The sequence below is a fragment of the Metarhizium acridum genome, assembly GCF_019434415.1.
Source record: "Metarhizium acridum strain ARSEF 324 chromosome Unknown scaffold_574, whole genome shotgun sequence".
In the NCBI taxonomy this organism is placed as follows: Eukaryota; Fungi; Ascomycota; class Sordariomycetes; order Hypocreales; family Clavicipitaceae; genus Metarhizium; species Metarhizium acridum.
Window position 1 is genome coordinate 1,110,996 of NW_027094044.1, and position 23,776 is coordinate 1,134,771.

General features: G+C 52.8%; 8 protein-coding genes across 8 annotated transcripts; 6 read left to right on the top strand and 2 right to left on the bottom strand.

The window, feature by feature from the left end:
- Nucleotides 1-1,030: 1,030 nt before the first annotated feature.
- Nucleotides 1,031-4,903, top strand: J3458_020743 (uncharacterized protein; the record flags this gene model as incomplete). The annotated part of the gene is made up of 2 exons (XM_066122212.1): nucleotides 1,031-1,196; nucleotides 1,263-4,903. The coding sequence occupies 2 exons, from the start codon at nucleotides 1,031-1,033 to the stop codon at nucleotides 4,901-4,903; spliced, it is 3,807 nt and encodes a 1,268-aa protein (XP_065972839.1).
- Nucleotides 4,904-5,544: 641 nt separating this feature from the next.
- POL12_1 (DNA-directed DNA polymerase alpha subunit pol12) lies at nucleotides 5,545-6,810 on the top strand (the record flags this gene model as incomplete). Its single annotated transcript, XM_007814120.2, has 1 exon — nucleotides 5,545-6,810. The coding sequence occupies one exon, from the start codon at nucleotides 5,545-5,547 to the stop codon at nucleotides 6,808-6,810; it is 1,266 nt and encodes a 421-aa protein (XP_007812311.2).
- A 259-nt stretch (nucleotides 6,811-7,069) lies between these two features.
- Nucleotides 7,070-7,429, top strand: POL12_2 (DNA-directed DNA polymerase alpha subunit pol12; the record flags this gene model as incomplete). Its single annotated transcript, XM_066122213.1, has 1 exon — nucleotides 7,070-7,429. The coding sequence occupies one exon, from the start codon at nucleotides 7,070-7,072 to the stop codon at nucleotides 7,427-7,429; it is 360 nt and encodes a 119-aa protein (XP_065972840.1).
- A 331-nt stretch (nucleotides 7,430-7,760) lies between these two features.
- J3458_020746 (uncharacterized protein) lies at nucleotides 7,761-8,858 on the bottom strand (the record flags this gene model as incomplete). The annotated part of the gene is made up of 1 exon (XM_007814121.2): nucleotides 7,761-8,858. The coding sequence occupies one exon, from the start codon at nucleotides 8,856-8,858 to the stop codon at nucleotides 7,761-7,763; it is 1,098 nt and encodes a 365-aa protein (XP_007812312.1).
- A 548-nt stretch (nucleotides 8,859-9,406) lies between these two features.
- On the top strand, nucleotides 9,407-11,171 carry J3458_020747 (uncharacterized protein). Its single transcript, XM_007814122.2, has 4 exons — nucleotides 9,407-9,733; nucleotides 9,815-9,834; nucleotides 9,889-10,341; nucleotides 10,468-11,171. Exons 1-4 carry the CDS (start codon nucleotides 9,531-9,533, stop codon nucleotides 10,773-10,775), a joined length of 984 nt encoding a protein of 327 aa, XP_007812313.1. The 5' UTR covers nucleotides 9,407-9,530; the 3' UTR covers nucleotides 10,776-11,171.
- A 125-nt stretch (nucleotides 11,172-11,296) lies between these two features.
- J3458_020748 (uncharacterized protein) lies at nucleotides 11,297-15,735 on the top strand (the record flags this gene model as incomplete). Its single annotated transcript, XM_066122214.1, has 4 exons — nucleotides 11,297-11,595; nucleotides 11,670-12,597; nucleotides 12,661-13,868; nucleotides 13,993-15,735. Exons 3-4 carry the CDS (start codon nucleotides 12,780-12,782, stop codon nucleotides 15,733-15,735), a joined length of 2,832 nt encoding a protein of 943 aa, XP_065972841.1. The 5' UTR covers nucleotides 11,297-11,595; nucleotides 11,670-12,597; nucleotides 12,661-12,779.
- A 776-nt stretch (nucleotides 15,736-16,511) lies between these two features.
- cut23 (Anaphase-promoting complex subunit 8) lies at nucleotides 16,512-18,751 on the top strand (the record flags this gene model as incomplete). The annotated part of the gene is made up of 4 exons (XM_066122215.1): nucleotides 16,512-16,549; nucleotides 16,690-17,247; nucleotides 17,311-17,443; nucleotides 17,513-18,751. The coding sequence occupies 4 exons, from the start codon at nucleotides 16,512-16,514 to the stop codon at nucleotides 18,749-18,751; spliced, it is 1,968 nt and encodes a 655-aa protein (XP_065972842.1).
- Nucleotides 18,752-19,116: 365 nt separating this feature from the next.
- J3458_020750 (uncharacterized protein) lies at nucleotides 19,117-22,375 on the bottom strand. The gene is made up of 3 exons (XM_066122216.1): nucleotides 22,152-22,375; nucleotides 19,948-22,040; nucleotides 19,117-19,835 (listed from the first exon to the last, which is right to left on the bottom strand). The coding sequence occupies exons 2-3, from the start codon at nucleotides 21,229-21,231 to the stop codon at nucleotides 19,554-19,556; spliced, it is 1,566 nt and encodes a 521-aa protein (XP_065972843.1). The 5' UTR covers nucleotides 21,232-22,040; nucleotides 22,152-22,375; the 3' UTR covers nucleotides 19,117-19,553.
- Nucleotides 22,376-23,776: the final 1,401 nt, after the last annotated feature.

Sequence of the window (23,776 nt, forward strand, 5' to 3'; positions counted from 1 at the left end):
CATCAACCAAGACCCGAGTCGACTGAATCGAGGGCCAGTTGCCAGGCCAGACGGAGCGCGCAACTCGAGTCCGGGGTCAGGCCTCGATGTATGAGTTCTGCAGAGAGATGCCAGGAGCCGGGTTGCCACTTATAGCCACCAAGTAGCGCCCTTCGGAGCCGCGACACCAGTGGGTCCGGGACACAGTGGGCACCAGACTGGGACCCAGAAACATTGCATCCTGCAGTCGGGAGGTGGGGCCTCCAGTCGGCGCTTCTCCAGCTGGGAGCTGCGAGCCGCAGCAAACGTCGCATCAACGTCGAGTGGCGACCCACGGTTGAAGCCGTTTGACAGATTCGTCACGTGCTGCCGCGTTTACCGCGTGTCTCGGATACTGGGCCATTGAAGCTGCATATCCAGAGAGCAGCAATCACAGATATCCCCGGACAAGGCTACTCACCACTTGCAGCCCTATACCGAGCTTTCAGCCCTTTTTTTTTTGCCCTCAGAGCTGAAACGGTCAACGGCGGGTATATTGCCCATCTAGAGTCGACTGGTTTGCTGTGGCACACGCGCTGACTTGGTGTGGCTGCCGCACACACGTCTTGAATTTGCTCGCTGTTACTCTTCAACCTTTTGGCCATATTATTTTTGCCTCTCTCATCTTCATCCATTTTTAAGCCTGCGTTTGCACCCCGTGGCTAACCTATTTTCCCCACTCCCTGTCGCGCAGAGCTCTTCCAAAGCGGCAGCTTTGACGAGGATCCACTCTCTCACGCTCACGTCTACCTCAACGCGACAAAGCCAGAACAGCTCCATAGGCGCGTTCAGGTCACGAACATGACACCGCCACCCCAATTTGAATAATCGTGCAATTATCACTCGCCCAACAAACCTCCACTCCACATTCAGATCTCCAGATCTCTTACCTTGTATCATTTTTTTGTGTCTGCTTCCTTGTTACTTGTTTCCTGCATAACTCGCCTGCTAAAGCTTCCTATTTGAGCATCGCAACGATCGTCACACGCCGTCACACGGGATTGCCTTAGCCATGGCGTCGCCTGTTCCTATCTTGCCGATGGGGGGCGGCCCTTGGAACGGCCAGCATGCTCAACAGCAACAACGTCAGTATCAACAGCAGCAACTGCCTGCACAGGCCCCTCAAGCTCCTCAGGCTGAAGTTGATGAGAATGGCGTTCAAATCAGACCAATGGGCCGTATGTCAAGCGCCTTTGTTCCCGGTCCCGTCGGCGGCTGCAACCAGCTAACAGATTCGTGTCTAGTCAAGGTCCATTACACCTTCGATAGTGAAGCCAAGGTCAATTGCTTGGCTAGATATCCCCAACCTCTCCAGGTCCAAACGGTTCCTATTGACGAGACGAATTCAATCGGAGTTGTTGACTTAAGATCATGTATCCATGCCGTCACGGAATGCAGCCCTGAGCTTGCTGGCCAGGAGAACGACTACACCATTTACGCCGTCGACTTCTCAGAGCCCGATTTTCCCTTAGTTGGCCAGGGCATGCTTTCATGGGCTCTTGAGGCTATGCAGGGTGAATCGATGATGCAGCAGCCCAAGATGGTCACCGGCCGCGTGACCAAAAATCTGTTGGGCGTTTTTGGCGGTGGCAATCGCGAGACTCTCGAGGTCAGATTACGGCTATCCGTCGCACCGAGATCGAGTAAACCAGGCCCTCATAAAAACAGTAACGACATGCAACAGTACAGTAGACCAATGGAGAGTGCCATGACTCCGACGGGTACTTCGGAGTGGAATACATTTATTCAGTCGAATCCGCAAATCGGTCAGACAGGTCATGTCTCAAGGGTTGCTTCGCCGGCGTTGTCACAAGGCCATGGTCACAACAACAACCACCACCACCACCACCAGCCTTCCATGATGGGCAATCGAGAGTCTTTTGCGCCAGTGGCGGCTCAGCAGCAGCAGATGCCCACCCAGGATATTCACAGAATAGCACCCGTCCCGGTCGATCCAAGCGAGCAACGGGCAGACGGAGGTGCACCGTCATCAAGACCGTCTAGTAGGGCATCTAACAGAGCTCCGAGAAGGAAACCGCCTACTGGCCGCCCACGAGGCAGACCGCGAAAGAACCCCGTCGAGGGAAATACTTCTGGGTATGAAGATGGCACAGAAGGCGAAGACGGCCCTGCTAAGAAAAGGGTTAAGACGACCCAGGTTGAGAGGACAGCACCAAACCTCTTTGCAAGTGGCCCCGAGTCTCTAAGAGTCGCTGCCAGCACCTCTGGCTCATTGCGCGCATTTCGACCTATTCTAGCAAACACCGAAGGTGCTTCAGGAAACAGCAACCATCTACAGGAAGTTCCTCGAGCCCCTACGCCAGTCCCAGATGGTCCTCTTCGCACTGGTCCAGGAAGTGGCCCTGGGCCGGTCAAGCTGAGACGAGAGTCAACTCTAAGTCAACAGCCGTTTTCAAATAACCCTTCATTTGCGGAATCTAGGCAACCGTTGTCACCTGGCCAAGAAGACGGCCGCTCACCGGAGTCCATGGCACCCACCCCCAACTATTCGGTAGACAGCCCAGCAGATATTGGCTCATCGCCGCCCATACAGCGAGCTACTCCGTTCCTTCGGTCAAGCCCTCCTCCCTCTAGTCCTGTTCTTCCTCCGATGCCGCCAACTGAGCTTCCTCGCGACGCTAGCTTTGCTACTGATGACTTGGATGAACTCTTTGGTGATGAAGCCAACACGCCAATCCCCGCACCGACGCAAGCAGTTGCAGTAGCTGCAGCTCGAAAACCTACCGAGTCAAGGAATGCTAGCGGAGTGCCAGTTCAAGTTTTCCAGATGCAGGATGGTCCGGCTGGACAGGATCTCGTTCACATTTGCAGCTACAATACCCCTCGGCCTGTCTCAGCGGCAGCAAAAGAATGCGCCAGTGACACTCAATCACTACCACCATTGAAGAAGGCACCAAGCCGGATAGCAGCCAAGAAGAAGACAAAGCCTGCTTCTCCGCCAGGCATGGCTCCCACTCCTCCGCCAACGACTGACGCCGTCGAGAACGCAGTGAGCCCTCTGCTGACAGCCGAACCAGGAATGGACGAGACTGCCCGGCGAACCTCCAATCTTGTCAGCATTGCACCTAAGCCTACAGCCGAGCAGTTGCAACCGCAGAGTACCCAGAGAGATGTCGAAAAAGAGGAGGAACCATCCACGCAGGCGCCGGCGGTGGCAAAGGCGCCCAGGCAGTTGAGTCGATCACAGTCTGCTGGGCCGTTGGCTCTACCGACAATCCCAGCTAGCGAACCTGCTGGGCCATCTTCTCTTTCACAATCCATAGTTGCCGAGCATGAATTCCCGGCTCCACCGGCCCCTTCAGCACTGAAGAGAGCAGCCTCGACTGGTCCTCTCACTCTTTCAGTACCTGCCAGCGACCCAGTTGTGCCTATCGCTCTCCCTACAAGCATGGAACACACAAACTCTACATTCGCCAAGAGTGATGCTGTCCCAGCACCTTCATCTCCACCAATCGTTTCATCCAGGGCAAACAAGAACATTGTAAAGAAGCATGCCATCAAGCAGCGGCTCGAAGAGGCCATCATGAATGGAGAGATGCCTCCGTACTGCAGCAACTGCGGAGCTATTGAGACGCCAACCTGGCGCAAGATTTGGGTACAAGAAAATGACGGTATTCCTGAGTACTGTGAATACTCCGAGAAGCCTGGAAAAGTTACAGCAATCGAGATTCTGCAGCGAGACGCGGAAGGAAAGCCTACCGTGCACCGCCTTGTTAAGAAGAGTTTAGGGCCTTCAGATGATAAAGCAAAGTGGCAGGAGCGGTTACTTTGTAACCCTTGTGGCATCTGGCTCACCAAGTGCAAAAGCCACCGTCCCCAAGACAGGTGGGACAAGGATCTCTCGCGGGTGGGACAAGAACGCAGAAAGCGAGGAACTGGTAAAAGCAAGAAGCCTCGTGGCAAGGATGATGGAGGAGTGAATCCCACTTCAGAGGCTTATCTCCCGACTGATACACTCATCGAACCATCTTCTCCTAAGCACAATGATCAATCCAAGAGTCAACCGGATCGGGATATTGGCATGCATGAAGCATCAGCGAGTCTCGACATGCAGGAATTGCAATCTAACCCTGGCTCGACTCATTCTAGGGGGAGTGGTACTGCAAAAAGCCCCGTAGATGTGGAATTTGATCAAGCAGTGGGCAGCACGAAACGGCTGTTATTCCCCTCACCCAGAAAAGATGGAACGCCAAAAACACTGGAAGAAGTCAATATCAACATCGTGCAGACTTCTGATGAGGGTCTGTCAAAGGGCTCTGGGGTCGGCAAGGAAAATATGACAAGCACAAGACAAGATGGAGAATCCAATGAACACGACGATCTTCAAGCGGTATTTAAGAGCCCGACAGTTGCTCGACCATCAACTCCCCCACCAATTTCGAAGGCTGGTATGCCTAATGAGCCCTTCAAAACACCTACGCGTCCCACGCCAAGCCACAGACCCATCACGAGAAGCATCTCTCGATCAATCCGATCTATTAGATCAATTGCATCGCCCAGTCAAGCTCTTGTTCAGGAAACGCCTACCAAGGTATCGCGGTTACCTGAAAGCGGCCTCCCAAGACGCAGCCCTCGTAACCACCATGGGGGCTTCGAAGTGTTTGATACCCCGATCAGCCGTACCATCAGCCAGATGTTCTCAGAGGGCAACGGCTTTGGGGCCGACGACCTGGATCTGAGCAGTCTGCCAGCGCTAGACGGTAATGCTGGCAGCATGATCGACTTTGGCAACCTCCTCAGCACAGATGCTGTTATGCCTAGCTCGCCTCCAAAAGATGGACCTATGTCATTTGACTATCACGCCTCATCTAGTGTGTGGGCTCAGTGGGACATTGATACAACCGGCGACATGGACACCAGTTGAACATGAACATTATTAAAACTATCGCATTTACATATTGTCTGTTTTCTTTTTTTTTTTTTTTTTTGGGCGAAATATGGAACGTGGAAGGATACCAGGGATTGGCACATGCGTATGGAATTGGAATTGTAATGAGGATTGGAGTTCGGGTTATATTCTGTTCCTCTGTATAAACTTGGAAGCCAAGCCGGCAGGTACGAATTACAAGTGCTAGAGCGCCTTGGAGTCGATGCGCTGAGTAGGTAGTTAACAAGCGTATAGCTTTGCTGATATTTTAAGTCGTATGCAATTAGAAATTGTGAAGAGTTAAATTGTACAAACATGTAATTGTTTATACAGGGTGCATACGGAGGACAATAAGCCGCATGATAGCTTTCCAGGATGTCAGACGCTCGAGCAGCTAAGCAAGGATGACGCCAAGTGGCCGGGCACTTTACGCGAACGCTAACGACGCGTCGTCGCGTCTCCCGACCCAGCATTGAACTTTCAAGTGACCCCACCATCAAGGACGCCAGACATGGACCCTCAAGACTCCAAATCGAATATCAAGTTTCAGCTAACCTTTGACGAAATATTCGCCCTTGCACCAATTGATCCTCGCAGCAGAGATACTCACCCAGAGCAGATTGCTCACTCTGCCCACCATGGCAGAATCCGACATCCAAACCCGCTTCTCCCCCAACTCCCCCCTCGAACCAGACATCATAACCGAAATCCAGTCCATCTTGCGCCTGCACGACCTCTCCGTTGATGACCTCTTCTTCAAATGGGAATCCTACTGCATAAAGATGGATTTGGACGCGCAAGCCGGCCTGTCGCTTGCCAGAATACGAAATTTAAAGCAGAGCATACAGGATGAGCTGGAAAAGAGCCACCGCGCCACTCAGGTGCGCAACGAGCGCAAGGTGTTGAATGCCACACCCAAAGCGAGTTCGGGCGGCGACGTGTTTGGCATGTTGGATGGGTTGGTGCCCAGCACGCCAGCGACGGGGAGGTTGAATCGTAGCGGTGGCGTGGGAGGGAGTGCCTTGAAGAAGAGGATGGACGGCTTGAGAGTGGGCAGTTCGCCGGCGGGAATGGGAGATCAGTTAAAGGCTATGAATGGGCTGCCGTATGTATTCTTCATTTTGCATGTTTGGTTTCGTGCTGATTTTGATGACAGGACCACTTCGTTTGCGGACCGTTTGAACCCAGGAGATGTCGTCGAGGTGCTGAATGGCCATCTTCAACCCGCTGAAGCACCCATTGCGCCGTTCGCCGAGCCGAGAATCAAACTGACTGCTGCGTCAGATGTGAAGAAGATGGCGTACAAGCCGCTGGCTATGAAGCTCTCCGACGCAAGTGAGATTCTAGACGACCGCATCGACGAGTTCATCACGGTTGTACAGGACCACCACAAGCTAGAAGACTCGGCGTTTGGAAGCGCCGCCAGCCAAAGCACCACCGAGGTCGTCGCAGTGGGCAGAATCGCCTCCGACTCGATGGAGGGCAGACTCAACACTGCATCCCTCGTGCTGGAAACATCCCGCCGGACAGGAATGGGCCTCCGCGTGCCTCTGAGGATGGACAAGATCCGCGCATGGAGCTTCTTCCCGGGACAAATCGTCGCGCTGCGCGGCCACAACGCCACGGGCAACGAGTTCGTCGTCCACGAAATCCTCGAGATCCCTCTCCTCCCCAATGCGGCCTCGACGGCCTCTGCCCTCGAGGCCCACCGCGCAAAGTTCAGGGGCCACGCCGACGCCATGGACTCGGATGCGGAGCCCGCGCCGCTGACCATCATGTACGCGTCGGGCCCGTACACGGCCGACGATAATCTCGACTACGAGCCGCTCCACGCGCTCTGCTCCCACGGCAGCCGATTCCTATGCCGACGCGCTGGTCCTCGCGGGGCCGTTTCTCGACATTGACCACCCGCTCATCGCAACGGGCGACATTGACCTCCCCGAGGAGGCTGTCCAGGACCCGGACACGGCCACCCTGATCACCGTCTTCAAGTACCTCTTCGCGCCGGCCCTCGTCCGCGCGTGCTCTGCAAACCCGCACCTCAGCGTCATTCTCATCCCTTCCGTGCGGGATGTCCTCGACAAGCACGTCTCCTGGCCGCAGGACGCCGTGCTCCGTAGGGAACTGGATCTGCCAAAGTCAGTCAAGATTGTGTCCAACCCCATGACGCTGTCCATGAACGAAATGGTCATGGGTGTCTCGTCACAGGATATTCTGTACGAGCTGAGGAGCGAGGAGCTGGCCAAGACGAGCGGCGACCTGATGACCAGGCTGGTCCGGTATCTGGTTGAGCAGAGGCACTACTTCCCACTGTTCCCGGCCGCCGAGAGGACGCGGCTGCCCAAGACGGGGACTGAGGAGGGCCTTGCGACCGGCGCCGTCTTGGATATCGGATACCTGAAGTTGGGGGAGATGGTCAATGTCAGGCCGGATGTTATGCTGGTTCCTAGTTGCCTGCCGCCGTTTGCCAAGGTATGTTTCTTTTTTTTTTTTTGGTGGTCGTCTTTTTGGATGCCAGTGTGATTTCGCTGTAGTTTTCCTTGGTATGTGAGGAAACAAGGGCAGGGCTAACGAATTAGGTCGTCGAGAGTGTATTAGCCATCAATCCTGGGCCATTGTCCAAACGCAGAGGTGCGGGTACATTTGCGAGAATGACATTATACCCACCTGCTGTTGAGGGGGACGAGATGCAGAGCCACAAGATATTCGACAGGGCGAGGGTAGAAATCGTTCGGATATAGGTGTACTACGAGATATGCAGAGCGGGGAGAAAAATTAATACTTTTTTCCTTTTTTTTTTTTTTTTTTGGCTCGCAAGGCCTTGATATTGTACAATTCTTAGGGGTATCATCATCTATAATGGACTCACTCTCCGTCGCTTATCGCCGTCATATGCATGCCTTGAGGTACTCCTCTTCCTTCGTCTGTCGCCTTCCCTTATCGGCGACCGTGACCGAGACCTATGCCTCGGTCTGTAGTTGTCCCCTCTCCCGTCGTCTCTTCGTCTCTCCTTGTCGCCCAGTGGGATCGCATTGGCGCCCTTTGCGTCCCTCTCGTCGGGCTTGAACCGCTCGTCATCAGGCCGGAATCTCTCATCGCCGCCAAACTTTCCGCCCCTCCTATCGTTGAATTCTCCCCAGCGACCGGTATCCTCGGACCGCATGTCCCTGTACTTGGTGGCACCCTTCTTGCCCAACTTTGTCATGTCCCTCCGCTGCAGGTACTCCGGCAGGGCCTCTCTGTTCCGCACGTCATCTGCAATCCTGGTCCCCATGATATCGCGTTGCAGGAGACCCGCCGCTTCTGCCTCCTCCTGGAAGAAGGCGCCCTTGTGGTAGTATTTCTGCATGTACGACATCTTGCCCTTGTTTTCCTTTTCTTCGCGCTGCTTGGCGAGGTGCGCTTCGTCTTCGGCCTTGCGCTCCTCCTCTGTGAGATTTCGTCTGCGCTCGACCTCTGCCAGCTCCCGCTCGCGCTCCTCGATGGCGAGTCTGGCACGCTTGAGGCGCTTCAGCTCGCGCACGCGCCAGGCTGCTTCTTCGGCTTCCGGGTCGAGGTCATCTGTGGTGTCGACGTCCGAGTCGGAATTTTCGTCGTCGTCCCAGTGCTTCTTGCCGGCTGCGCGGGCAGCCAGGTCCTTTCGTATTTGCTCCTCGACAAGCTCGTCGGCTGCTTTCTGCCTGGCAGCCGCTTCGGCGAGACGGGCTTCTTCTTCGGATTTTTCCTTGTCGAGTGCTTCTTTTCCCCGTTGGCTTTTGGGCACGAACTTCGGCCGCATCATTAATCTTCTGGGCGCTTCTTGCTCTTCCTCACTGCTGCTTTCTTCTTCGGACGAGCCGCTTGCGTCTTCTGACTCGTCGTCTTGCTCGCTTTCTTCTTCCGTGACGAAGCCTTCTTCTGCGGCTAGTCTCTCCGCCGTCTCGGCGTCTATTCTCCGCTTTGGCGACGGCATTGTGGTGGGATGCTGATGTTCAACTTGTGGTGAAAGTTTGCTTGATGCAAAACACTATGGAGTACAAATACCGAGCTATACACGATATAGGGTTGGTGCCTCAGGCAACTACTGCTCGGTGGCATCAGCAAAGGCGGTCCAAGGTCTGTGGCAGAATGTATTTTGCCCACCAAGAAGTACTGTCGAGACCGACATTATTGCATGCGTCCACCTACACTATCAATCTTAACTAAGACACGGACTATGCACTGACAAATTTTGGCTAATACCGTGCGATTCCTGTGAAGCGCATGCACCACCCTCTGAAGTTTGTATGAGATGCTACCCTAGATGAAGTCGCTGCGTCAATATAGCGCAAGTAGAAGAATAAATACGATAATGGCTTGCATTTGGGGTCATGAGTTCTTTTTGGGGCATGGAAGCGAGGCACCTCAAGAGTCTGCATCTCTTTTCCAGCTCACGGGTTTTTCCAGTTCTATGAAACAGGATTTTTTGCTCAATGGACAGAAGGAGCTAGCTACCCCTCCACGTACCTTCCTTGAGCGGAACCCACCACCAGCTAACAGTAAAAACACTCCCGTCACATCCTCTGCAATTCTGGATTCACGACTCGATACGAAACGCAGATACAAACGCAAACACACTAGGCTTGACCAGTTTTATCCGAACACTATGGCGTCAAAAGGCCAGCGGACAGCACTTGTAACCGGCGCAACTGGACTACTCGGCCGCGAGATCACAGCTGCATTTCGGCAGAGCCCTAAGTGGGATGTCAAAGGCATAGGATATTCCCGAGCTGACGGGGTTGACATCCTCAAAGTTAATCTCGAGAATGAAGATTTAAATGAGCTCAACACCGTCATCGACGAAACAAAGTACGAATCTTCTCCGTATTCTCACCAGCAGAGCCTCCCTGTTGCTCGGTGCTGACACTTTGTTCTCCACGGCTTCAATAGACCTCACGTCATTGTCCATTGTAAGGAAGGGGAATGATGTACGAATTTACGATGCTGTATTGACAATGGAGCAGCTGCTGCCCAGCGATTTCCGGACCGGGTTGATAAGGACCCCGAGGGAGCCAGGGCTCTTAATATTGCCGCCAGCAGACGGCTTGCTCAGGTAGCATTATCTAGGGATATCTTGCTCATCTATATCTCCACAGATTACGTCTTCCCTGGTATACCAGGAGATGCCCCCTACGAAGCTGATGCAACGCCAAAGCCAACAAACTTGTATGGACAGACGAAGTTCGATGGGGAGCGGGCAATTCTGGAGGAGGCTGCGAAGGTCGGGAAACCTGGTTCAGCGATAGTCCTACGCGTCCCTGTTCTGTACGGCCATGCCGAGACCCCCGCCGAGAGTGCTGTCAATGTCCTGATGGATTCTGTCTGGAAAGCCCAGACTGAAGGTGCCAAGATTAAGATGGATCACTGGGCCATTCGGTATCCTACTAACACCGAGGACATTGGGCGTGTATGTCGAGGTATGTTTCACGTAGTCATCACCCTACCACTCCTACGATTCAAATATGCTGCAAATTTGAACTGCGCGCTATGTAGAAGCTTCTTCACGGCCGAAACGCGAATCTGTCAACTAATGAGCTTTTTAGATGTAGCAGCAAAGTATCTGGACGCAAATGGGCCTGGCCATCGCAAGGCATTACCATCGATCCTGCAATTCTCTGGTGAGGACAAAATGACAAAATACGAGATTTGTCAATTATTTGGACAGATAATGGGGCTGGATACCTCAAACATCGAAGCAAATACGCAGGGAAATGACCCGAATGCTGCAGTACAAAGGCCTTATGATTGTCACCTCAGCACTAAAGCACTCCAGGACTTGGGCATCGACATTTCCACGTGTAACTTTGTAGATTGGTGGCGTCGAGAGATTCGAGCATTTAGCAAGTACTAGAAATAAAGAAATTTGTGCCTGTCAAATCTATATCGAGCCATGAGTGCTGGTATTTGGAAGCGGGCAGGTATGTAACTAGCGCGTTTTGCTGAATTCTGCTCAAAGGGCCCGGGAGGTCTAGAACGACCGTACAGAGTACACGACTAAACCCGCTTGAAGCTTGAAGCTTAGAACATCTGTCACCCTGCTGACTGATTTCCAGACCCATGCTCTTCCCCTTGAATGGGTACGAGAGGTTAGGAATGCACCCGGATGGTCATGAATAGAATACAGTAGTACTAGTGGAAAATTTTCAGTCAGTTGGCCACCGATCTCGTCATGTATCACACCTCATTTTGAAATGTCACGCAAAACCGGTTACCCGCGTCACCGTTACTCGAGAGTTCGGGATGTTCCCTGGTGATACGTACCATGGGGCAATAATCTCTTTTTTTGTGTCCCAACAGGATAACTACCTGGGCTGGGGCAAGTGGCGCAGAGCAGAAAAAGGATAAAAAAAGAAAGCAGAACCTAGACACCGTCTCAGAGTTCTGAAAGCTTACTGGCCCCCAAAACTTCGCAGTTTTCGGTTAGTCAGTTGCACCACTCTCGGCCGAGGGAAGGGTCGAAGACTCGGATTATCCAGCGCCTAAACCGGGCAGCGTCTGTCAAGAGATGCTATGGTTAAATTCCGCAGTTTGGTCCATACTCCACGCCTAAAGACAAATTGAAGCATTTCTTAATCGAAGTATAAGCTTAGTAGGCACCTTAGGCACTAATGAGGATCGAAAATCACGTTGGAAAAGCACCAGTGAAATTCTGAATGCCAAATGCAAGAGTGGTGAGTCTGTGACGCGCTTCAAGCTTGCCGGGGACTTGGGGGCACCATTCAAAAGCTTTACTAATCGACCACAGCTCTTGCAGCTGCTGGTGTGGTCTCAATTTAAACAGCCCGGCGACTGAACTCTTCCGTTCGAAGACCGGCGGATAGAGCCTCGTCAGACTTCTTTGTCTTACCTTCTGGACGCCCGAGGAGGCCCACAACATGGGAATTGATAGGATTGAGTAAATTGGACTCCAAGACATCTAAGACAATGTCCTGGAATGTCTGGCCACTCACGGTCCAGGAGAGACAAAACCTCACACGACGCGTGTTATGGCGCGGACGACACAGTGTTGTGTGCTAGATGGAGAAGAGGCATGTAAAAGAATTGTGATGCCTGCACGCTTGTACGGAGAAAAGCAAAACGTGGCAGCGATATCAAAGTGACGCCGTGGGAGAATTGAGACATGAAAGATGATCACGGTCGACTGTTGAACAAATTGTAATGGCATGTTTCCCCAGGTTCGGATCAACACGCAAAATGCCACTCGCTTAGCGTCACGAAACGTGATCGACCTTCCACTTCTGTTCTTTCCCTCTTCTTCTTCCCCTCTTTATTTTTAGGAGCGCTACTTGTTCTCGTTCCCGTATCGTATCGATCATCAATCTCCGATTCCCTCATTACTTCCTTGTTCTTTCTGTGGGATCTCGTTTGGGGAATAATGTAACGGATCCTTTTCGCTCTTTACATCTTTCAATTAATTAATTACTTAATTAATTACTTTCTTTCGCTCTTTGAATTCTGCTTTCCGCCGGCCTCTTGCCGTCAAATCGCTCGTTGCCTCCTTTCGAATACGAGCAACTTTCCACACACTCGACGACACCAGGCGTCACCGACAACTTGTGTCGCCGCTTGTCTACATTCAATTGGACAAGGCCAGATTGTGGTCGTACGGAGGGCTTCGGCAGGGATTAATTCTGTGACACCACGCCTTGCCGTCGTCCAGTTACGTCAGGGAAGTCGTCTACTAATTCAAAACAAGGGGCTTGGTTTCTAATCCCCAGATCACCAACAACAGCCAGATCTCTACAGACAATACTGCGAGGCAGGCTTATGTACAGGGCCCAAGCGAAGAGATAGGGTTCCCTGGACCCAGAAAGCATCGGCAGTGGGCGAAGAATATACTAGCAATAGTTTTACAATGGCACATGACGCCATGAGTAGGGACCTGGGCCCGATCGAGGCGGTTCCTGTACCACCTACTCAGACCTATTCACGGTATCGCAGTCTGCGCGGCAAGAGCGTGTCATCGCCGCGTGACTTTGGTGTATTTCGGGATGACGACATCCCCCAAAGCGATTCAATCCACGCAGGGCTGGAACAAAGCAATAGTAGTCTGAACTCGCTTAGATCCCGTTCCAAAAGCGTTTCATATCACGGCAATGCAACAGGGTCCAAGGATCCCCCGCCTGTCGCGCCGGCGCCCGCAAGAGGCATACTGAGCCCTAGGTCCATCAATATTTCCGCCCCGTCTGGCCGCAAGATTTTAGGGAACATAAAATCTCCCATTTTTAACTCGGCAATTCCGCCTTGGAAATCGTTTTCCAAGATCAACAAGTCAGCCAATAAGGACGAGGGTGGCACAGACGGGGACTGCACGGCGGCGGGTCCTCAATCCCAGAACCAGGTCGACCATCAAGAGTGCCAAGAGGGCCAAGAAGAGAGCAAACAGGGCCAAGAGGAGGGCCAACAACGCAGTGACGACCGGGGAGACTCCGTGCAGCTGCCAAAGGCCGACAGCGCAAACGAGCCTGCGGGCGAGGACGAGCCCAAGGAGCCCAGGGACGACAGCACCGTTTCGGACATCAAACAAGAAAGTGACAAGGACATTGACGACCTGGCAAATCACTTGGCTGATGAAGTCGCGCGCCTTGAGGCTGAGACTGATAGGATCCTTGCTGAACAAAAGAAGTTGGACATTGCGCGACTTCAAGCCCAGCTCGTCACACCTCCGCCAAAGCCCAAGCGCCAACTACTTGACAAACTCATCTTCTTCTCACGAGGTAAACGATCGACGGGTGGAAGCCAGCCTGGGACACCCAGCACAATAGTGTCGGCCATCTTCTCACCAGCCACCAGCCATTCCAGCCGTGACGCCCGTATTGAGGAACCAGCAACACCCGGTCTACCTGCTCTATCTGCTTTCAAGATGAGTTTTATTGCGCCCGGAGGAAAGGGTATTGTTCCGCAAACCGATGCGCCGGTGTCTGCTAGCAACGGCGGAGAGCGAGTAAGTCGTTCACCCACAAAAAATACCCTATCTTGTTTCGTCGCGGGCGCGTTTGCCTGCTCATTTTGTGACGATGAGTTTTGTACGTGCGAATGGCGACCCTTGCTAACAGCGTACGATTTAGCGTATAACTGTGCGATGCTTTTCATCCACCATCAGTCTGCCAGTGACAGCAGATACGTCTCCTGTTGACATTCTCGGGGCCACGGCGGACCAGACAAGACATGACATAAATTCAGAAAAATGTGTCCTAATAGAGTGCTATTCCGCCCTTGGCCTTGAGCGTCGCCTCCGTCGCTATGAGCGCGTTCGCGACGTCATGAACTCTTGGGACCAGGACAAGCAACATTCTCTGCTCGTCATAAAGTCCGAATCCCCAAACAGTGACCTGGACCTGGACTTGCAAGCTGCCCCTCTCACCAAGGAGCCTCCCCAGGGTTTTTCCATGCAAATGCATCACTCGTCAAAGACTGGCAAATGGACCGAGCGCTGGGTGACGCTTCTTGAAAACGGCCAGATTTACGCTGCCAAGTCGCCGAATGTTAATGCCTCGAGCAAGGATAGTATTGTCCTATGTCACATGACCGACTTTGATATTTACTCGCCCAGAGAAAGTCAGATGCGCCGTCATCTCCGGCCGCCAAAGAAGTTTTGCTATGCCATCAAGAGTCAGCAAAAGCCCGTCGTATTTGCCAACACCGAGAACTTTGTCCACTACTTCTCGACGAATGATGCACAGCAGGCAGCCCGGTTTTTTAAAAAGGTGCACGCCTGGCGAAGCTGGTATCTTGTCAATCGAATGGTAGATCTTCAGGAGAAGAGTCGAGTTTCGCAAATCGCGCTTGGTCCCAAGAGTAATAACAGTGAAAGCCCCCAAAAGAGCATTAACAGTGGTAGTACCAGCGTACGGGCTTCTACCATTGCATCGCAGAAGGACGAGCCTCTCATGAATGTCGATGCATTCCGAATGAGTCAGATTGTCATCACGCCCGAGGAAGCAAAAAGCAGAAGATCAGTGTCTGTCAAGTCGAAATTGTCGGTTAATCGCTCCGGCACTGTGAAAAAGAATATGCTTGCAGACGTCGATTTTTCCAAGACTGTCAAGAAAGCTGAATCGGAATTCGCAGCAGGCGGTTTGCTAGGCAATGCCTATGATGTTAAAATCAAGCAAAGCGATGCTGCCTCTGCGGCGTCCAAGGCTGTCTCAGATGGGCCCTTTACCGAAGCCCCGTCTCTTTTGAACGGCGGCATTTCCAACTCCTCATCAGGTGCTCCTGACAAGTTCAAAAAGCAAGCTGAGGAAGAAAAGAAGAGGCCTGAAGCTATGTCTTGGTTCCCCTCTGCTGCGGAGCACTCAGCTCGTATTCGCAGTCAATCCTTCCACCCACAGTCGTCATCATACCAACAGCGCAGACCAATGACTGCCGACACTGGGGCCAGTCGCTCAGAGAAGCATCCTGGTCCTTTGCTTAGCTTCTCAAAAGACTTTCCTGAGCCTCCACGATTTCGCGAAGGCCCAGCCGGCGTTAGGCAAGCTCCTGGTCAGCCGCTAGTTAGCTACGCAACAGGTGGCACAATGAGAGAGCCCCGTGATGGTGCTCCCCGAAGGACCATGTCTCGCCGTGGATTACCGGCTTCACATGGCGCTGGTTTTACTGGCCAACCGCCGCCGTCCCCCCAGCGTCCCTCTCTATCTCTAGTATCTCGTGCTCGTAGCAAGACCTCTAGTTCACCAAAGCGACTCAACACTGTTGATGACCGTTCCCCTCCTACGCCAGCTACATCTAGCCGACGTCGCCCACATCATGCGCAGCCTTATAGCACGCAACCGAATCGTCCTGAGCCGCTGGTGAACCGGGCAAATTGACAAAGTTAGCTGTAGGAGTTGATGAGCTTGGGCGTATATAAAGGGACCTCCTTTGGCGTTACGGAAGGACTGTAGCTAGGTTTTATTCGATCTGTCAAATATGGAACACATAGGCAATAGTGGGATTGGATATCTTGTGCAAATAGGTCGCGGTAACGGTGGAGATGGCCGAGTGGAACTGTGAATGGAAACCGGTCCCGGCAATAGCAAAGAGAAAGGGATGGATTGAGAGAGGGGCTTATTTGGTTGAGTCCAACTTGGTCTCCTCGTGTGTGTTTTTGCTCGGGGTACTCGGATGGCTCGGTTTGGGCTGCGTTTATACCCCGTACAAATCACCCTTGTAATTGACGTTGTAATGTTATTCTCGAAAAGAGAGCGAGTTCTGCCACCGAAGCAGAATCTGCAGTACTTGATTATGCCAGGTCAAGCAAGGTTGCTGAAGGTACCATGTTGGTTGACAACTTGACATGTTATGAAAGGCTTGTTGAGTGGACAGTGAAGAGCACGGTGCGAGAACTGTATTATCTGGGATCTCCAAGGAGCTTGCCATCTACGCGACAATCATCACAGCCCACCATAGCCAGCAGACGCGCTGTAGCGACACAAGACACAACTCGAGAACAATACACACGCAATTCGAGAGAAAAAAGACGCGAAATTGACTTGTCAAACTTTCAACAAAATTAGGCGTTTGTGGGATAGCAGCACTTCTACCTTGGAGGTCTTTGATGCGGTAACCAACTCCAGTTCCATCTGGACGGCCACCCTCGCCAGCAATGGCGCTTAGTGCGCAAGAGATCTCGCAAGTTGCGAAGTGCTCTCCAAGACGCTGCGGTAGAGTGCTCCGAGAGATGTCTTTACCAGTCGGCTAAATGGTTTGTCAAATCCATAACAACGACTCTCGATCAACCCTGAACGAGTGCCACTAACAACGTCGCTTCCCGCCCACCCCAGGGCTGCCGAACTGCTCAATGCGCTCCCCGAAACCGACGCAGTCGATGATGCCACCCCTGCGGACGGTTCTAATTGTACATCGCCAATATTCACACCAAACGCGGACCCCGAAGAAGCTGCCCTCGAGGCCAAGGAACTGAGCAAGTATCTACTAGCCAAGTCTCTCTTCGACTGCAAAGAGTTCGACCGATGCGCTGCGGTTTTCCTCCCAGAGTCTTTGCTGTCGTCGGTCCTGTCATCGCGCTCTGAAACTACCGTTTCGACACCGTCGCAGCGATCAAAGGGTAAGGCGAAAGCTACGGAGGGAAGTCCGGCGTCGGGTGCAGCCCCGCTGCCGAGACTCAGCCAGAAGAGCTTGTTTCTTGCGCTGTACGCCAAGTTTATGTCTGGGGAGAAGCGCAAGAATGAGGAGTCTGAGATGGTTATGGGCCCCCAGGACCTGGGGACGGTGGTGAATAAGCAGCTTTTGGTGGTGGGGAGGTATTTGGCGGCCTGGTTCAAGGAGAGGACGACGTCGGACGATGAAGTGTTGGGCAGTCAGGGGTGGTTGGAATATCTGTGAGTTTTGGGGCGAGAATGAGCCGCTGGAAGGTACGTGTGCGTGGACTAACGACTGTGTAGGTATGGCATAGTTCTTGCAAAGGAGAAGAATGATGCTCAGGCCATGGATTACTTTGTCCGGAGCGTTCACAAATATCCCATGAACTGGGGTTGCTGGCTGGAAATGACGTCCATCATATCGAGGGTTGAAGAAGTAAGTCGACGTTATTCCGTTGACCTATCTCTACGTAAGCCATTATACTAATACTTTTTTAATCTACAGCTAAATCAAATAGCACGACACTGCCCTCAAAACATTGTATCATTCATGTTTCATCTCCACACGTCCCTGGAACTATATCAACAGACACCCAATCTCGCCAACTCCCTCGAACAGCTCCTGTCAATATTCCCGACGTCCTCGTTCCTTCTCACCTGCAATGCCCTGTTAGCATACCACGCCAAAGACCTCATGGCAGCCGAGCACCACTTCAGCCGGCTGCTCTCGCTGCATCCCCACAGACTCGACTCCCTAGACCACTACTCCAACATCCTCTACGTCCTCAACATGCGTCCAAAGCTGGCCTTTGTAGCACACCTCTGCTCGAGCGTCGACAAGTTCCGTCCGGAATCCTGCGTCGTCATCGGCAACTACTACTCCCTCCTATCCATGCATGAGAAGGCAGTTCAGTACTTTAGACGAGCACTAACCCTCGATCGCTCGTGCCTGTCGGCCTGGACGCTCATGGGCCACGAATACGTGGAGCTGAAAAACACCCACGCGGCCATCGAGTCGTATCGCCGCGCAGTCGACGTCAACCGCCGCGACTACCGGGCCTGGTACGGCCTCGGCCAGACGTACGAAATGCTCGAGATGCACACCTACTCCCTTTGGTACTACAAAAAGGCGGCCGGCCTGCGGCCCTGGGACGGCAAGATGTGGATGGCGGTGGGCTCGTGCCTCCAAAAGATGGGCCGCGAGCGCGACGGCATAAAGGCGCTCAAACGAGCGCTCCTCGCAGACGCCTACTACGATGTGGGTAGCAGCTTCGGCAGTGGCGGCGATCTTCTCGGTGCTCGCGGCGCAACGGGACACATGGACCCGGAGATCCTGCTCCAGATCGCCGCCATGTACGACCAGCTCGGCGAGGAGGAGGAAGCTAAGGCCTACATGGAGCTCTGCGTGGCTCAGGAAGAAGGCGGAGTCGCTGACGCTAATAATCTCGGCGAATCCTCAGTCATGGTCCATACCGACTCGCCCGCCTCGGAGGACTACGCCGATAGGGAGGACGGGCCTGCGGGTGCGGATGGTGGGGGAGAGGGAACGGGCGTGACGGCTGCTACGAGCAAAGCACGCATGTGGCTCGCCAGATTCGCCATGCGCACGTCTGACTATACCACTGCCAATAGGCTTGCCACGGAACTATGTCAGGACGGCGTCGAGGTGGAGGAGGCAAAGGCGCTGGTGAGGGAGATTAGGTCCCGGATGGAGGCTTCGGGCATGTTTGGCTCGGATAGTTAGCGGACGGTGCTTGGCTCCGCTGGGTGTATTTGGGCGTTGTGCAGGACAAGTTGGGATTGTTACGAGTTACGTCAATGTAGCATGTTATGATGCCTGTTACGGAGTTGTGCGTGAGGGAAGGTGTGTTGGGGTGACAATACGTACAAGCTCGAGGTCGTGAAAGAGCACCCATCACCCGGGTCCTGGTGAGCTCGAAGTCGCGGTCCAATCATGTATAGGCGCCAAGTCGATGGTCGGCCAGTGGCGTCTTTCAACAACACTCAATGAGGTTCTAACCGTATTAGCAGTCACGCCCGACTTGCAAAATATGTGGACAAGACTGTGTTCCCAAGTAGATAATAAATTACTAAATACCCAAGAGTTCTTTTTTTTTTCCAAAACCAAAACCAACCATACTAAAAGGTCTTATCAGGTAAACTGGAGGATAGGCGACCCATCGCAACCCGCGTGTCTCAAGGCGAGACACGGTGTTCTGACAGGATACCGCCCTCCAGGAATTAGAGAAGAGAAATTAACGAAAGTCAGAAATAATTCGATGCAGAGATATATAAGGAAGGTCGGCCCGAAATAAACATCAGGCTCTTTGTCTACCCCAGAGGTAGAAAGCAATGGAGGTTTAGAGCCATTGTGTTCCATCATCGGACAGAGAGAAAAAGGAATAAAACATTTCCCTTCCAACGCCGACCGACGCCTTGTGCCTTTGATTCAGAACCGCTCGGATTGTGCTTTCCCAAACTCCTTATTTCAGACTGACTTGAGGTTGCAGCGGAGAAAGGCGCTGAGTCGAAAGCGTAAGATACGCTTAGAGCAACATGGCGGCGAAACCGGCAGCAACGAGAGCTCCAATACCAGCGTTGGCCTTGTCGGCGGCGGCAGTGGAAATGGGGAGAGGAGCTTCGGTTTCGGTATGAGGAACAACAACTTGGGTTCCGGTCTGGGGACGAGGAGGACGAATAACCTGAGTTTCAGTCTGGGGAGGAGGGATTATGGGTTGAGTAATGGTGCATGGGCAGTTGGTGAAGGTGAGGGTGGTAGGAGTAATGACAGTGAACGTCTCAGTATTAACGGTGAGAGTAGTGGGCACCTATATCAGGTCATGTTAGCCAATGCTGTCAAATGCCTACGGTCCGCCGCGCTCCGGAACCCTTCTTGCTTTCTTACAGAACAAAGCGTTTTGTTTGTGGAATTACACTTACCGGGAAGAAAGTGGTAAAAGCCGTGGAAATGACTTTGGTGGTGACCTCAATCGGGCGTTCCTTGGTCTTGTGCGCCGTCTCCGTGGCCTTGTGCTCCCTGGTCCGGGTCTTGAGCTCCGTCTCTGTGGCCTTGTGCTCCTTGGTCCGGGTCTTACGCTCGGTCTCGGTCTCGGTGGCCTTGTGCTCCTTGGTCCGGGTCTCACGCTCTGTCTTTGTCTTGCGCTCGGTCTCGGTCTTACGCTCCGTTTCCGTTTCCGTGGCCTTGTGCTCCTTTGTCCTAGTCTCGCGCTCTGTCTTGGTCCTACGCTCCGTCTCGGTCTTACGCTCCGTTTCCGTTTCCGTGGCCTTGTGCTCCTTGGTCCTAGTCTCGCGCTCTGTCTTGGTCCTGCGCTCCGTCTCGGTCTGGCGCTTCGTTTCCGTCTCGGTGGCCTTATGCTCCTTTGTCCTAGTCTCGCGCTCTGTCTTGGTCCTGCGCTCCGTCTCGGTCTGGCGCTTCGTTTCCGTCTCGGTGGCCTTATGCTCCTTGGTCCTAGTCTCGCGCTCTGTCTTGGTCCTACGCTCCGTCTCGGTCTGGCGCTCCGTCTCGGTCTGGCGCTCCGTCTTAGTCCTGCGCTCCGTTTCCGTCTCTATGGCCGTCTGCTCCTTGGTTCTGGTCTCGCGCTCCGTCTTGGTCCTACGCTTCGTCTCCGTCTCTGTGGCCGTCTGCTCCTTGGTTCTGGTCTGGCGCTCCGTCTTGGTCCTGCGCTCTGTTTCCGTCTCTGTGGCGTTATGCTCCCTGGTTCTGGTCTCGCGCTCCGTCTTGGTCCTGCGCTTTGTTTCCGTCTCCGTGGTCTTGTGCTCCCTAGTCTTGGTCTCGGTCTTGGTCTCGGTCTTGGTCTTGTGCTCCGTGGTCTTGCTAGACTCATGTGTCCTGGTAGACCCATGTGGCCTGGTAGACTCATGTGCCCTGCTAAACTCATGCGTCCTGGTAGACTCGCGCCTCTTGCTAGATTCATGCGTCCTAGTAGTCTCACGCCTCTTGCTAGACTCATGTGCCCTGGTAGATACCCGTGCCTTACTAGACTCATGTGCCCTGGTAGACTCATGCGTCCTGGTAGGCTCATGTATGCTGGTAGACTCATGCGGCCTGGTAGAGACCGGCGGCTTGCTAGGTTCAGGCGGCTTGCTGACAGGTTTCCATGTCCACGACTCAGCAGCAGGGTTGACGGCCTGGCTGGGCTGCTGCTCATCGGCAGCGCTGCCGGCGGCCAAGTAGGCAATGGTCAAGACCTGGGAGAACTTCATTTTTGATTTTTCGTGAAGTTGTTGACAGCTGGTTGGTATGAGCGAGAGTCGATGAAGTTGGTTGGACCTGTGTAAGACAAAAACTACTGAGAGCGAGGGAGGTTATTGTGTTATTTGTACTTGTGGGAAGCGAAGAGAAACATCTAAGCATAGCTTGGATGAAAGCTTATTTTAGTATACACTCAAAGATCTGAACTAGAAGACCGGCTTTCAAAACAGCGTTGTAGAATAGAAACCCGCTTTCAGACAAGTTTGGAAGTTGCAGGTTGTGTGAGACATTGTCTAAGCTATTTGCGATCCGATGCCGCTAACAACAGCCCGCCGGAAATGGACCAAGCTTCTCGGGAGCAGTGAGACATCACGGAAAAGTCTCCGAAGGTCTCGTCCCGCAAGCTAATAGACGCATATTTCAACGACACCTGTACCTGCATTTTGCGTACCTCGAGCTGAGGTCCTGGAAAGCTGGTGGAGGAATCCAACGAGTATTCTAAGCTTAATTGACGATGCTACCAGACCACAACAACGGCAATACGAGCCGCTAACGACGCGGCTGAGCCTGTTTCGATGCAATACTTTCAGCAAATGCCGTGAGTACAAACGAAATAGGACTGAATCATTCCTCGAGACAGCTGGTGTGGAGATGAGTTAAATGGTGCAAAACTTTAAAACCTGTGAGGCCATAATTGATCTCAGAGAAACGATGCACCAAAGTTGTACGTCCACAGAGTGGTGTACTGATGATAGTTGCTGTGAGTTGCCTCGCACTCGCACGATCAAAACTTGCACACTAGAAGAAGGGGGGGCCTAGACTGATCATATATCAGCTTCGTGACGCCTTCAAATACCTCGGTCTTCGCACAGCGCAAGGAACAGGACCTGGATTCATCAGATGCTCTCTGGATGAGAATCATACAACATACTGCGGTTCATAAAGCCAGACATGATAGCTCCAAGAAGGGGCGTATGATGAGCTTGCGCCGCAGTCAACCATCTGGTCAATTGGCGGTTTCCCTTTGTATCCTATCGGACCGAGCCCCTCGGTGACCATGATCAACGGTCAACTGTCCCCGAGCCTGGGCGAATCATAGCTGGCCGATGACCATAGAACATTTGGCAGCCTGGAGTGGCATTAAACTTGCCCGTGTTCCTCCCGCCACTACTTTGTGGAACCATGGCGACCATGAATGCGGGAGGTTGCTTGGTTTCCGGCTAAAGGCTCGGGAGGTTCCCTGACATCTGCTTTGACAGATGTGCCCAAAGAGAATGTCTCCGATAGATTAAACTTTCGGCTCGTTTGTCATGTCCGAGACTGGAATGCTGAGTTATAGTAGGTCGCTAGTCTAAATGCGACAAACGGAGGGCCATCAAGATGAGGAAACATTGCACGCGAGCTATTAGGCAGCAATAGAGAGGAGCGGGAATAATTCTTGGTAGCTCTGAACGCATCTCTAGCCAATGTTGAAGTTGTTGCTGGCTGAATTATACAGATCTGATTTGACGTTTGAGGTGAGACAAACCCAATGTCGCTTGTCTTGCCGAAAAAAATCGGCTTAGTAACTACTACAGCACCCATCGTAGCTATGATATGAGAAAGAACGTAAGAAGCAGTGCAATAAAATAGCGTTTTCGGACGTCGGTTTCATTAATTATAGTGAAACGTTTGCGAAGTGATGCCTACTGGTACGTTGGAATCTGGATATCGTTCGAGGTTGAAACATAAAGGACGACGTCGAGAATGCAGGGGGTAGTCGAGCATTGACAGTGTAGATTGACAGTGTGCAATAGCAGTTCATACAGTATACCCACCAAAACCGTCACAAAGCACCCACCCGTCGCTACGAGATGTGTACATTTCATTGTCAAGCCGGTTCCTTTTAAACGGTTGCTTCATTCGGAATCTCCAGCGTCGAGATGTGCAGACATGGGCTTTCAGCTATCGACCATCGATGGTTGGCACATCCTGCCGTGCCTACATCTGTCAATACCACATGTGGACTCATGCATAACAATGGATTTGTCTTCCTTGGATATGGATGCAGACGAGATCGGAACTCAAAGTACACCACCGATACGACGCCGCAGATGGCTCGAATCATCGTCTGAAAGGAGGAATGGCGTAAGCCATGGTCTGTAAACGGCCAGCTTTTCCTATTTTCTTGGTGGTTCTGATCTGATCATCTGTTGAACCTGGCTGAACCCGACGCTAACACTCCGAACTGACTCCTATTGCAGAAACGTGTGTTCTAGGCACACTGGAGATTTGTCCCTGGTCTTTCTGTTCCGTTTTCTGGGCGGAGAGATTGGAATTTCGTAAACGATGAGTTATCCCATCTCCTCCACGCTTGCCGATGGTGCGTTCTCGGTACACAAGCTGTTGACATAAAATAGATTGTGGTACCGTCACTCTGAACAAGAGCGCCGACACTATCCGAGCACGACGACATGTTGCTTGTGTCGTTTACTTGTACTGGAAGAAAGGCTCAAGTTAGTACAGCCCAGCGCCACCAAGACCTGTCCAATCAATTGCCTCCGATGCGGGAGCCTG